At 48.7% G+C, this 13959-nt stretch overlaps 1 protein-coding gene across 1 annotated transcript in view; it reads right to left on the bottom strand.

Moving 5' to 3' along the window:
• UTP20 (UTP20 small subunit processome component) overlaps positions 1 to 10706 on the bottom strand; it is an 88388-nt gene extending 77682 nt beyond the window's left edge. The window contains exons 1-8 of the mRNA XM_064155017.1: positions 10581 to 10706; positions 8076 to 8156; positions 5911 to 5977; positions 5597 to 5729; positions 4550 to 4738; positions 2879 to 2960; positions 1076 to 1213; positions 600 to 755 (exon numbers count right to left, since the gene is read on the bottom strand). Coding sequence (XP_064011087.1) covers positions 600 to 755; positions 1076 to 1213; positions 2879 to 2960; positions 4550 to 4738; positions 5597 to 5729; positions 5911 to 5977; positions 8076 to 8156; positions 10581 to 10625 — 891 coding nt within the window. The 5' untranslated portion in view covers positions 10626 to 10706. The remainder of the gene's footprint in view (positions 1 to 599; positions 756 to 1075; positions 1214 to 2878; positions 2961 to 4549; positions 4739 to 5596; positions 5730 to 5910; positions 5978 to 8075; positions 8157 to 10580) is intronic.
• Between the last annotated feature and the right edge of the window lie 3253 nt (positions 10707 to 13959).

The raw sequence follows: 13959 nt of genomic DNA, 5'->3' as shown, positions 1-13959 counted from the left end.
GCTTAGAGGTTAGTAATACACATAATGGAGCAGCTCTGGATCAATCCCATCACAGCACTCAACTCTGCTCCTTAAAATCTTGGAAAGCAAGCCCCAAGCAGCACCATGGGAACATCTGAGCTGAGAACACTGATTTTCAGTACGTAGCCCCAAGGCTTACACGTGGCTCTTCAGGCTCAGCCCAGGTCTTTGCTGTAAAGACATCTGCAGGGCGAAAAGTGTCCCCTTTACTAAGAGGTTTTGGAATCACCAGCATATCTAGTTCAGTGATGTAAAGCAAGCCCTACTGTTCCCATTCCAGCAACTGGGATATCTGTTTCTGCAAAAGCAGATCCCACAAAATCTTCTTGCCCAGATATGGGACTGAGCTAAGTCTCACATACATCAGTTCCTTTCTCACCTGAAGCACAGCCACCAAGGTTGCTCTGAACTGTCAAAAGAAGAGTAGGATTTCTCCCATGTTCATGCTGCTGCACTTAATATTTCCAAAGCAGAAACAAACCCATTCTGGTCTAATAAGAAACAAATATTTTTCTTGATAAATCCACAGAGTTTTTTCCTGTCCCTCAGGAATTAAAAAGACAAAATAATCAGTGTACCTCTAGGCACTTGAAGACAATGGCAAAATGTTCCTTATGGATATGGAGTACAGCTGATCTGATCATCTGCTCAAAGGCTTCTCCTACAGCTACCCATGGCAATTCAACTTCTTCTTCAGTAACAGGCCCCAGCTTTACCAGAATTAACTTCATAACCTGCACAGGAAAAGATCAACATCATGTCCTTGCACTTAAAAAGTACATCAAGTAATCAATTAACTGCAATATACTGATAAAATATCCCAGTGTGCTTGGTTCTACAGGCAAAAAAAAAACCCAATAAAGGCTATCCCTTAAAATCTGAAATATCAGCAAGCAGAACTTTATTAATATACAGGAATAGTGCATGGGAATTAATTAAAAACAATCTAACAGCCCTAGAAGGAGGTTTTCAGATCTTGCCACATAAAGAACAGAATGCACCAAGGAGCCACTGAGGTGGCAACCACCAGACTGAGATCTCTTCGTGTCCTTACCGTCTCTGCACACGAGTGGAACATGCTTCGAACACCCTTGCACATCTCAAAGAGTAGCTGTCCTACACCTTCCACCTTCTTGGGGTGCTCCCCCAGGTCACACAGCATTAGATTGAAGATTGCATTTTTATCAGCAACCTACAAAACATAAGAAAAAATCCCAAAGTTATTCTCTACTCAGAGCTGCCAGATGGAGAGAGGCCATTAAACTGCTGGGTTAGGAAATGGCTGGAGGGCCGAGCCCAGAGAGTGGTGGTGAATGGTGCCACATCCAGCTGGTGGCTGTCACTAGCTGTGTCCCTCAGGGATCAGTGCTGGGCCCCATCCTCTTTAACATCTTCATAGATGATCTGGATGAGGGCATCAGCAAGTTTGCAGATGACACCAAGCTGGGGGCAGATGTGGCTGGGTTGGAGGGCAGAAGGGCTCTGCAGCAGGACCTTGACCGCCTGGACAGATAACACTGGTGCTAGTGCCATTGGAATGGGCTGCCCAGGGAGGTGGTGGAGTCACCATCCCTGGAGGTGTTCAAGAAAAGACTGGATGAGGCATTTACTGCTATGGTCTAGATGACTGGATAGGGCTGGGTGCTAGGTTGGCCTGGATGATCTTGGAGGTCTCTTCCAACCTGGTTTATTCTATGATTCTAGTGCCTATTGGCCAGTTTGATTTCAAAATCAAGTATATAAATGGGGATGATTTAGAAACTGTGCCTTTCCACATTAGCCTTTTCTTCACCATGCCTTCCTGTCAGCCTTCCTGCCTCTCCTTGTTTACAGCTCCTTGAAGGCAGCCACGTGTATGCAGCTCACACTAGTGGCTTAGCAGCATCTCTTCCCTCTGCCTGAAATATTTTATGTTACCCTGGGATTACACCACAAGTTTGGAAGCATTCTTCATACAGGAGACTTACACAGGGACCAAAAGAGTCATGGTGTGGTCAGCAGGAGCAGGGAGGTCATTCTGTCCCTGTACTCTGCACTGGTTAGACCACATCTTGAGTACTGTGTTCAGTTCTGGGCCCCCCAGTTTAAGAGGGACATTGAGATGCTTGAGCATGTCCAGACAAGGGCAACAAGGCTGGGGAGAGGCCTTGAGCACAGCCCTACGAGGAGAGGCTGAGGGAGCTGGGATTGGTTAGCCTGGAGAAGAGGAGGCTCAGGGGTGACCTTGTTGCTGTCTACAACTACCTCAAGAGTGGTTGTGGCCAGGAGGAGGTTGCTCTCTTCTCTCAGGTGGCCAGCACCAGAACGAGAGGACACAGCCTCAGGCTGTGCCAGGGGAAATTTAGGCTGGAGGTGAGGAGAAAGTTCTTCCCTGAGAGAGTCATTGGACACTGGAATGGGCTGCCCGGGGAGGTGGTGGAGTCGCCGTCCCTGGGGCTGTTCAAGGCAGGATTGGACGTGGCACTTGGTGCCATGGTCTGGCCTTGAGCTCTGTGCTAAAGGGTTGGACTTGATGATCTGTGAGGTCTCTTCCAACCCTGATGATACTGTGATGAGTACATCAGCTGGAGTGAATGCCAACACCCCAGAGGCATAGTTAGAATTCTTCCTGTTCTTGTGTTCCTATTTTCCAAGTTCTGATTGTTTAAACTGTTTAATTCTGTGCAATTGCTTCCTGTCGACCAAAAATCCAAAGATCCTCAGGGAATTTCCCCGATTTCTGAATATTAATAACAAAAAATAATATTCATGCAGAAAATAATAGTCATAATTCATAAAGATTATTACTTTCCAGTACATACACTGAATCCAAGAGCCATCACAGAACGGAGATAGCATCAAAGTACAAGCATCTCACCTTTCTCATTAGGAAGACAAAACTTTCAGCAGCAAAGTTTCTGATGTGAAGTTTGTGGTGAGCCAGTAAGGTGCTGTACATCCTGTAAAGACATAAAATAAGCCATTGTCTTAAAAGCAATGCAAGAATTGCCACCAACTGGTTCTAAAACTTCTGTTTTCAGTTTATATTGTCTTTTTTTTTTCCTCCCCCAAAAAAACCCTAATAATCTGTCTTCCTAGAGAGAGCTAATATTGTCCTCAACTCAATTCCTTCCCACCCTCCCTGGAGGTGTTCTAAAAAAGACTGGACGAGGCACTTAGTGCCATGGTCTAGTTGACTGGACAGGGTTGGGTACTAGATTGGACTGGATGAGCTTGGAGGTCTCTTCCAACCTGGTTGACTGATAAAGAACAGAGCTTTACAAAGAAAGCCAAACGACAGGCAAATGAAACTGCATTGAGAAACACCTCCAAAATCTCTGAACCCATACAGACTGAACTGCAGTGGTAAGATTTTCTACAAATATAATTAGCAGCAGCAGATAAAACCAAAGCTGATTTGATAAACCAGATTCGTATTTCCATTGAGCCAACAGGGTCTCCTGTGCAAAGTTTCTATAGATACAACTTACAGGGATGATAAATATTTGCAGTTGGACAGTAAGCATCAGTAAGGGTTGCAAGTGGCTCAGCACATGTTCCCTGCAGAGTGAGTGGTGCCTCAGATTCACAGCCAAGCAGATGTTTCTCAATATGCTCAACAGCTTTTGCTGCGCTGGGGAGAAATTCTAAACCCCTTTTTGCTCTACCTGTGCCAAACTGAAATTAGGAGGAAGCAGTATGGACCTGCTGGCTGTGACAAAAAGAGAGCACTGCTGCCACAGAAATGTGAGACTGATGAAGTAGCAACGCTGGGTCAGGCCACAGGACCATGCAGCCCAGCATTCAGTTTAAGAGCAGCTGCAAGTAAATGCCTGGGAAAGGTTTGAAAACAAGCCAAGCACATACCAAAAACAACCTTCAACCACCTGCAACTCTAGCTCACAGACCCCACCAAGACAGATATGTCTCCTATGTATCTGGTAACTCCCCCAAGGCTGCACAGTTTCCCTTTGAGCCTATGTCAACCTTCCACATCCACAGCATCCTGCAACTAGGAGTTTCAAGGCATACAAAACTGTGTATGATCTCTCACTAAGCAGAAAGAAAGAAAGGAAAGAAATACAAAGGGGAAAACACTGGTAAGGGAACAATTCTCAAAGGAATCCATTCAGTGTTCTAAATCTAGGGGTCTGCAACTCAGAAATGATAAAAGTATGACTGAAGCACTCAACTGATGCTGAAGAGATTTATGCAATCCATTTAGACTTGGTCACAGGTCTCCAAGATGACTCTGACAATCCAAAGTCTTTCCAAGCTTTGTTTACCCAGTTAAGGTGGATGTTTCCTCTCCTATCTGGGAACTGAAGGCCTTAACTCTGCACCCCATCCAAGATCTCTCTTCCAATACAGTGACCCATGAAACTAAGTAGGATCTCAAAGGAACTGTGTATGATAATGAGGCTCAGAGTCATGGAAAGCATGAAACAAAGATGTTGAAGCATTAAGCCATACACATCTGGTTGGCATTTGTATTTCAATAGCACCTAGTGACTGTTGGATCAAGGCAGACAATAAAAACAGCTTTTACCTGTATATGTTGTGTATATCCTTCACCATCAACCTCCACAAGTATTTGTAGAGATAGGAAAGAGAGGAAAAAGCCCATTCCAGCAGCTCTGTGTCCTGTGTATCCAGTAACTTGGTGATGGCCAGGAAAAAGTCATGAAAATGAGGATAGAAATCAGTTTGAAGGTCTCGAGCCAGCTGCACCACTAGACTGGGGTTCAGAAAACACATCAGTGTCAGTGCATGTCAGAAACAAAGCAGTAACAACCTAGTCAAACCCTGCACAAGTCTCTTTGGAAAGAAAGACAAAATCACCTTTACTTCCCCCTTTAAGCATCACCTAGGAGGCAACTGTGCACAGTAAGAATCTTAAGATTTTAAAGAAAACAACCAGATTAGGACTTCTAAGAAATCAAGCAGAAACCAAATCCTCAGTCTGTAGAGGAGAAGGCCTTGAGGAGACCTTGTAGTAGCCAGTATCTGGAGGAGGGCTAGGGAGGGACCATTTACAAGGTCTTGTAATGACAGGATGAGGAGTAATGGGTTTATGAAAGAGGGGAGACTCAAACTAGATGTTAGGAGAAGTTCTTTACAGTGAGGGTGGTGAACCACTGGAACAGGTTGCCCAGAGATGCTCCCTCCCTGGAGGTGTTCAAGGCCAGGCTGGATGAGCCCTTGAGCAACCTGTTCTACTGGGAGGTGTCCCTGCCTATAGTGGGGGGTTGGAACTGGATGATCTTTGAGGTCTCTTCCAACCTAAAGCATTCTCTGGTTCTATGATTAACAGTAAACAATAAGATACAAATGATTAGCATAAAGCAAAGTAAATGAACATTCTGTCTCACACTCACTAAGCACTCAGGATAATTTGCTTTCTTGTCTTTCTTTTTTTTTCCCCCAATACTTAGATCCATAGAGCTCTTACTGGGGAAATAGGAACACTTTGGACATCTGATTGATGTATTTTCCTTGTGTACAAAAACAACCCAAAATATGACTCACAACAGGACTGATGCTTACTTGCATCACCATCAAGGCTTCTGGCTACATTTTGCCACCACACACTTACTCTAAAAGGGGTTGATAAGCAAGACTGCCTTCGACTTGCAAATGTGTCTTCAAGCTCTGAACAATGGTGTTCTGGTAATAGACCAACTGGTTGAAGGACTGGCATTTGTTGGCCACTTCACAGTAGAATTGCACTGTTGGAAGCACAAAAGGAAGAATCCTGAAAAACTAGTGCAGTTTCTGGTAAGCATGCAGAGTGTTAAACTGCTCTTGACAGCCCAGGCCAAAAGCTAAGCAACAGAGAACCTCCCACTGGGCTCTGGATGCAGATAAAACCTTATTTTAACAGCTTCAGGAAAGCAAGAAGCAACCTACCAAAGTGTTGAGTGAGGTTCAGTTCCCTCCATTTCCGGAGTCCTTCAGAGAAGTAGGTTTCAACCTCCTGTGGAAACAACAACAGTAACTACCAACCTTAATGAGAGCACAGCCTGAAGAGATGAGAGCTTCAAATGAAGAAAACTACCAAGTTCCATTGGTACTGCACAAACATTCTAGGAAATCTTGGTTATTTCATTTCCAAAGGGGCTGTGGAATTTCCCTGAAGCTTTGCTTCATAGAACAAAACCACATCTGGAAATATTTCTTTAGGCATCCCCACAGCTACAGAGCAAGAATTTTAGGACAATGCAGCAGGCCAGGAGGTGAAAGCCTGTAAAAGGCTATAATCTACAGGCTGGGGACTGAGTGGCTGGAAAGCAGCCAGGAAGAAAGGGACCTGGGGGTGCTGATAGAGAGTAGCTGAAGATGAGCCAGCAGTGTGCCCAGGTGGCCAAGAGAGCCAATGGCATCCGGGCCTGGATCAGGAGCAGTGTGGCCAGCAGGATGAAGGAGGTTATTCTGCCCCTGTACTCAGCACTGCTCAGGCCACACCTTGAGTACTGTGTCCAGTTCTGGGCTCCTCAATTCAAGAGAGATGTTGAGGTGCTGGAACATGTCCAGAGAAGGGCGACAGTGCTGGTGAGGGGCCTGGAGCACAAATCCTATGAGGAGAGGCTGAGGGAGCTGGGGGTGTGCAGCCTGCATCAGAGGAGGCTCAGGGCAGAGCTCATTGCTGTCTACAACTACCTGAAGGGAGGCTGTAGCCAGGTGGGGTTGGCCTCTTCTGCCAGGCAACCATCAACAGAACAAGGGGACACAGTCTTGAGTTGTGCCGGGGTGGGTCTTGGCTGGATGTGAGGAGGAAGCTGTTGTCAGAGAGAGTGATTGGCATTGGAATGGGCTGCCCAGGGAGGTGGTGGAGTCACCGTCCCTGGAGGTGTTGAAGAAAAGCCTGGATGAGGCACTCAGTGCCATGGTCTGGTTGACTGGCTAGGGCTGGGGGATAGGTTGGCCTGGATGATCTTGGAGGTCTCTTCCAACCTGGTTGATTCTATGATTCTATAAATCACAACTATGACCTACAGGGCACAGATAAATGACCCTTCTGCGTGATCTATGAAGACACACATCCGTGCTTTAAGTGTGTGCTGCAAGCACTGCAATTGCCCAGCACCTTTAGGTCTTTGCAGGGCCAGAGCTAGCACTGCCTGCCACACCAGCATCTTCCATGCTCAGAAACACCCACGGGCCCACCAGCCACATGGAAGCCGTTAAGGTGGCACTGTTAAACAGGATGCCCAGGGATGCAGTTGTGCTGGTTTGAAGCTAGCTAGAATGTTTTGGTGAGAAGAACTAGATCATAGGCTGTGAAAGGAAAACAATGGTGATGTCTACTCCCCTCAGAGTCTTGCTGAAGAAGAAACAAAAACATTAGATAACACTCTCACCATTTTGTCTCACAGTCTGCTTTGGGCTTCTGACTGAGCTGCATCTCCCTAACCTCACCTTCCACTCACCTTTGCTTCGTAACCTCTTCGCTGAACCTTCATTCTTCCTTAGGACTGTGGTAAGGTTGAGAGGGGCAGGGGGAAGGTGCAGGGGTGGTTGAGAGCCCCTCCTGGGGACTCAGGTTTCTGGGAGGAGAGTTGTGTTTCTGTATTACCTTTTTACATTGTATATTTCTGTCTATAACTGTATATACTGTAAATATCTGCTTGTATATTGTGCTAGCTGTAAATAAATAGCTTCATTTGTATTCCCAGAGCCGACTGAGCCTAGTCTGGGTGATCTCTAAAGTATGGGAGGGAAGGAAACACCCAAACCATCACAGCAGTCAAGGTCTTGTCCCAGGAGGCATTCAATGTCAAACTTGATATGGTCCTTAGCAGCCTGATCTAGTTAAAGATGTCTCTGTTCACTGCAGAGGAGCTGAACAAGATGACCTTTGAGGATCCCTCCCACCCTGATGCAACTTGTGAATCCGTGAATACTGCAAAGCGGATCCAAAAGAAAAGAGGCACAAGGCACAAAATGAGGCTTCAGGAAAGGTAGCATTTTGTGAGCTCTTTTCCATCCTGAATAAAGGTCTTAAAGGAATCTGTCCTGGAGCATATCCACTTGGGATGTGCTTTCAGAAGACAACTGTAATTGCTGTCCCTTACCTCAGCGTAGCTCCCAGTCCTGTCAATCCGATGAATGATGTCGATGTTAACATTGCTTAAGCGTTCCGAAAAGGTAAGAAACTGCAAAGCAAAAGGACACACACACCTTTGTCACTCACTCCTCACACAAACCCCACTTCTAAAGACAGGCCACCAGAAAACACCATCGCTCTAGAAACAGCCCTACCAAAAGTTTAAGGCAAAAAAACCCCAAATGCTTCCAATGCCCACAAGCAGGACCAATGATTTCCCTGCTCCCTACTCGGCACCACCTAAGCTTGCAGCCTGCACTTCTCCATGCCATACATTGTTTAGCCTGGAGAAGAGGAGGCTCAGGGGTGATCTTATTACTGTCTACAACTACCTGAAGGGACATTGTAGCCAGGTGGGGGGTGGCCTCTTCTCCCAGGCAACCAGCAATAGAACAAGGGGACGCAGTCTCAACTTGTGCCGGGGGAGGTATAGGCTGGATGTTAGGAGGAAGTTGTTGGCAGAGAGAGTGATTGGCATTGGAATGGGCTGCCCAGGGAGGTGGTGGAGTCACTGTCCCTGGAGGTGTTCAAGAAAAGACTGGATGAGGCACTTAGTGCCATGGTCTGGTTGACTGGATAGGGCTGGGTGCTAGGTTGGACTGGATGATCTTGGAGGTCTCTTCCAATCTGGTTGATTCTATGATTCTATGAATCAGAATGGTAGGGGTTGGAAGGGACCTCTGGAGATCATCAAGTCCAACCCCTCTGCAAAAGCAGGATCACCTAGGCTGGGTCATTAGGCTTGAGGTGAGGAGAAAGTTCTTCACTGAGGGAGTCACTGGATACTGGAATGGGCTGCCTGGGGAGGTGGTGGAGTCGCCGTCCCTGAAGCTGTTCAAGGCAGGATTGGATGTGGCACTTGGTGCCATGGTCTAGCCTTGAGCTCTGTGGTAAAGGGTTGGACTTGATGATCTGTGAGGTCTCTTCCAACCCTGATGATACTGTGATACATACTGCATCCAGTTCTGGGCTCCTCAGTTCAAGACAGGGATCTAGTGCAAAGAGTCCAAAGGAGAGCTACAGGACTCGAACATCTCTCTCCTCTGAAGAAAGACTGAGAGAACTGCAGCTGTTCAGTGCTGAGACCAAACAAATGCCTATAAATATCTAAGGGGTGGGTGTTAAGACAAAGGTGACAGTCCCTTTTTGATGGTGACCAGCAGATAAAACAAACCCACAGGAATATGTCTCTGGAGCTGTTCAAAAAAAAGCCTGGATGAGGCACTCAGTGCCATGGTCTAGCTAATTGGACGGGGATGGGTGATAAGTTGGACTGGATGATCTTGAAGGTCTCTTCCAACCAGGTTGATTCTACAATTCTATATCCAGATGGGACCTGAAAGGAGACTCTACAACCTCTCTAGGTAGCCTGTTCTAGTGCTCCATCACATCTACAGTGCAGAAGTTTTTCCTCATGTTGAGATGGCACTTCCCATGCTCCAGTTTGTATCTGTTGCTCCTTCTCCTATCACAGGACACCACTGCAAAGGGACTGGCACCTTCTTTATGATGCCCACCCCTCACATTCATAGATGTCAACAGGATCTCTTCTGAGACTGAACAGTCCCAGGTCTCTCAGCCTCTCATCACCCTTAATCATCCTCGTAGCCTCCATTGGACACTCTCTAATAGAACCCCATGCCTCTGGACCTGGGGAGCCCAGAACTGGATATAATGTGGTCCAGATGTGGTCTCACCAGGGCAGAGCAGGGGAGGAGAACCTCCCATGCTGAAAAAGATGCTGTTCCGATTTCAGCGACTGCCAGTCTCATGCCTTGCCCAAAATAGAGCCCAGATCAATATCCTCATCAGATATGATCAGCTTCCTGAGGCTGTGGTGTGCCTGGTTCCGTGCAGCGGGCGAGCCAGCTCTCGGACGTGGCACCGAGCGCTCGGAGAAGGAGCCAGCCGCACTTCAGCTCGGGTGGCTCTGCCAAGACCCCCTCGCAGCGCTACGGAAACCCCCAGCCCTGCCACACCACCCGACCTCACATCTCCCCCCCCGGCACAGCCTCGGGAGCCAGCCACGGCCGCTAAACCAAACCCAGAGCCCCTCTTCCCCCCCCGGCACAGCCTCGGGAGCCAGCCACGGCCGCTAAACCAAACCTAGAGCCCCTCTTCCCCCCCCGGCACAGCCTCGGGAGCCAGCCACGGCCGCTAAACCAAACCTAGAGCCCCTCTTCCCCCCGGCTCTGCCTCGGGAGCCAGCCACGGCCGCTAAACCTAACCTAGAGCCCCTCTTCCCCCCGGCTCTGCCTCGGGAGCCAGCCACGGCCGCTAAACCAAACCTAGAGCCCCTCTTTCGCCCCAGCACAGCCTCGGGAGCCAGCCACGGCCGCTAAACCAAACCTAGAGCCCCTCTTCCCCCCGGCTCTGCCTCGGGAGCCAGCCACGGCCGCTAAACCAAACCTAGAGCCCCTCTTCCCCCCGGCCACCAGCCGTGGAGCTCCGGCGGTGCCGGACGAGCGCTCACCCGGTGCGTATTCCCCGACTGGTGGGCTGGGGGCTTGCTCTTCATGGCGGCAGCAGTGCTGGCGGGGATCGCAGCCCCGCACCGACAGCCACACGTGCGGCACTAGGCGCCCGGCGCCGCCATGCCACCGCCGGGAGGCTGCCGGGAGGAGGAGGCGGTGGCAGGGGCGGGCGCGCCGGCGGAAGGGGCGGGCGGCACTGCGGCGGCTGCCGGTGGTACTGCTGCGGCTGCGAGTGGCGCTCCGTGGGCGCTGCAGTCACGGTCCGGACAGGAGTGAGGTTTGCAGCGTCCCGCATTTTACCTTGGCGGTGAGCGGCGGTTCCTCGGAGACCGGGCAGAGCAGTCACGGAAGCGCCGAACGCTGAGGGTTTGGAGGGACCCCCGGAGAACATCCAGCCCTTTGCTAAAGCAGGTTACACAGCATCTACCGAGACGGCTTTTGAATGCGTCCAGAGCAGACTCCAAAACTTCACCGGGCAGCCTTTCCCCCTGCTATTCAGATAGAACCTCTCGTGTTCCAGTGTGTGGCGGTCACCCCTCGTCCTGGCACTGGGCATCAGTGAAAAGAACCCATCCCCATGCTCTTGCCCTTCACTGAGCATCAGTGAAAAGAACCCATCCCCATGCTCTTGCCCTCCACTGAGCATCAGTGAAAAGAACCCATCCCCATGCTCTTGGACTCCACTCTTTAGATAGCTACGAGATCTCAGGCTTCTCTTTTCCAGGCTAAGAACTCCAACTCTTTCAGCCTCTCTTCACTGGAGAGATGCTCCAGTCCCCTAATCATCTTCTCTGCTTTCAGCTGGACTCTTTGTGATAGTTTCTTGTGTCTTCTGAACTGGAGAGCCCAGAACTGGACACGGTACTACAGATGCAGCTTCACTAGGGCAGAACAGAGGGAGAAGGCAATCTTTGAGTTGCTGGCCACGTTCTTCTTGACACATTCCAAGATACCATTGGCCTTAGCAAGAAGGGACCATTGCTGGCTCCTAGTTAACTTCTTGTCCATCAGGACTCCCAGGTCCCTCTTCATTCTAGTGGAGCATCAACAACTGGGGCACCCCAGTATCAGAGGGAGGCCTTGGCAGTGTCTCAGGAGAGTGCCAGGGAGAAAATATTACATGAGAGAGCACATCCTTCAGTGCAGTGTTGGTGGCTTGGTCTGAAATGGCTATCACCCAGTTCCTACAGCCCCACTTCTAGTGCAGACTTTTGCCCAGATCTCAATCCCACCCCAAATTCATCCCAAAGTAAACTGAATCCTGAAAACAGAAAACCATTTTGTGTTGCAGCTTCCAAGGCTTGGGAGTTTGTCCCTCCCTAGCATATCTGTCCTGCCTGCTACAGGCAGCTCAAAGCCATTCTCATAAACTAGGCTTGCAGCTTATCCAGGCAGCAAAACACGAGGTTGGATTTGAGCACAGTTGAAGTTCACTGTTAGGAACATGTAGAGAACTACAACTTTGAACAGATCCAGCGGGATAAACGCTGACAGATGCATGCAGAAAAGCTGCCCACAGGCAAGCAAGAAGCCATTACCAGGACAGACATCTGGACAGGCAGGGGAGCAAGCTTGCTGCAGCACTTATGAATTCAGAGGACTACGGAGGTAGCTGTTTGCTTTAAAGCTTGCTGTTCTGCTGCTGGCATAGAAAGGACTTCTGATGTTTGCTTTAAGTGGGAAGAGAGTGCCTACTTTAGGCACTCGAGTTCAAAAAGGCTGTCTTAAGTGTTTCCAAGCCCAAATATATCCAGAAGAAAGTGCAGCTAAAATCACATGGACAGGTCTAGATACAAAGAAAGGCTTAGACACCAATGTGCCACTGTTGAAGAGCACAAATACTTTAGGCTGGAGGTGAGGAGAAAGTTCTTCACTGAGAGAGTCATTGGATACTGGAATGGGCTGCCCGGGGAGGTGGTGGAGTCGCCGTCCCTGGAGCTGTTCAAGGCAAGGTTGGACGTGGCACTTGGTGCCATGGTCTGGCCTTGAGCTCTGTGGTAAAGGGTTGGACTTGATGATCTGTGAGGTCTCTTCCAACCTTGGTGATACTGTGATCTCCAGATGTGGTTAGTAAGTTCACCTAATATGACTCCTACGTAGTATGAGCTCGGAGTTGTGGAATGTGCTCCAAAATCATTCAAGGGAATGGGCAAAATCAAACACTCTTGGAAAGCAACAGAGAGAGCATCTCAGGTCAGGTCTGCTCTGCCTGTTGCAGAAAAAGTCACCAGCAAAAATGGAAGGTGTTAGAGTAAGCTTTAAAAAGTTACAAATGCATCTTCATGTTTGCAAGCTGGTACCTTGCAGGCTTGACCTGCAGCTGCTGAAGGTCATGAGAGCTTCTGCCGGCAGGAACTACTGATGAACTGCATTTCAGCCAGCACTGAATGTAGTGCTTGGAGATACAGCTGAGTGATGTTCCACCTCAGGTCTCAACACCAGTATGCCCCAGAAGATCCCTTCTGTATGCGTGACAGATATGCTAACAGCTTCATTTCTCTATGTACTCCTCTTTGACTGCAATGCCTCAGGTCTTCTTGCTTTACTTGCCCGGGAAGAGATGTGATTCTCCCTCCTGCTCTGTGGGCAGGCCCCACCTGTGACACCCTGTGATTATCTGATGGACCCAGCAGATTTTTTTCTCTTTCAGAAATCCATGTTCATGTCAAGCAGGTGGCCTTCTAAGGAGCTTACTGGTAAGTAGTACCTGTACAGGCACATAGAGGAAAGCATTGCAAAACAGCACATACACATCTATCGAAGCAGTCCTCTATGCAGATCTGACTTCTTCAAACACTTGCTGTGGGCTACATCTCCCAGTCCATAACAGCAATCCATCAGCACTTCTGGGGAAGGTCTAAGATTCCCAAGTCTTCTCCATTCCTGCAGTTTTCAGTCCTGCTGTCCAAAACCTGTCTGCTGGACTTGACAAGAGCCAGAGCCACTCTATGTATCAGCAAAGCAGGCTTGGCCTCTGCAAATGTGTCCTACCCTCAGGGAGTGTGACACCTTCCAGTTGGGTTTCTTTTGGTTGGTTTTTGTGTGTTGGTTTTTGTGTGGCCTCTGCAAATGTGTGACACCTTCCAGTTGGGTTTCTTTTGGTTGGTTTGGTTCTTAGACAAGCACTGTCAGTTTAGACTAATGCTAGTAATTTGGGTAAAATACCTCACAGGGCAGAATTCCTCTCACACAGCCTGCAATGTTTACAATGCACATGTCTGCCTCTGGCCAGTCACTTTAGTCTCCTTTTATAGTCACTGTAGATCTAGGCACATTCTTGTACAAAACTTCTGCAGTAGAATAAAATTGTAGACAGGCTAGAGAAGTGGACTAAGGAGGACCTCATGAGGTTCAGTAAGGCAAAGTGAAAGGTCCTGC

Source organism: Pogoniulus pusillus, chromosome 15 (assembly GCF_015220805.1).
Source record: "Pogoniulus pusillus isolate bPogPus1 chromosome 15, bPogPus1.pri, whole genome shotgun sequence".
Lineage (NCBI taxonomy): Eukaryota > Metazoa > Chordata > Aves > Piciformes > Lybiidae > Pogoniulus > Pogoniulus pusillus.
This window is presented reverse-complemented; position numbering and strand designations above follow the sequence as displayed.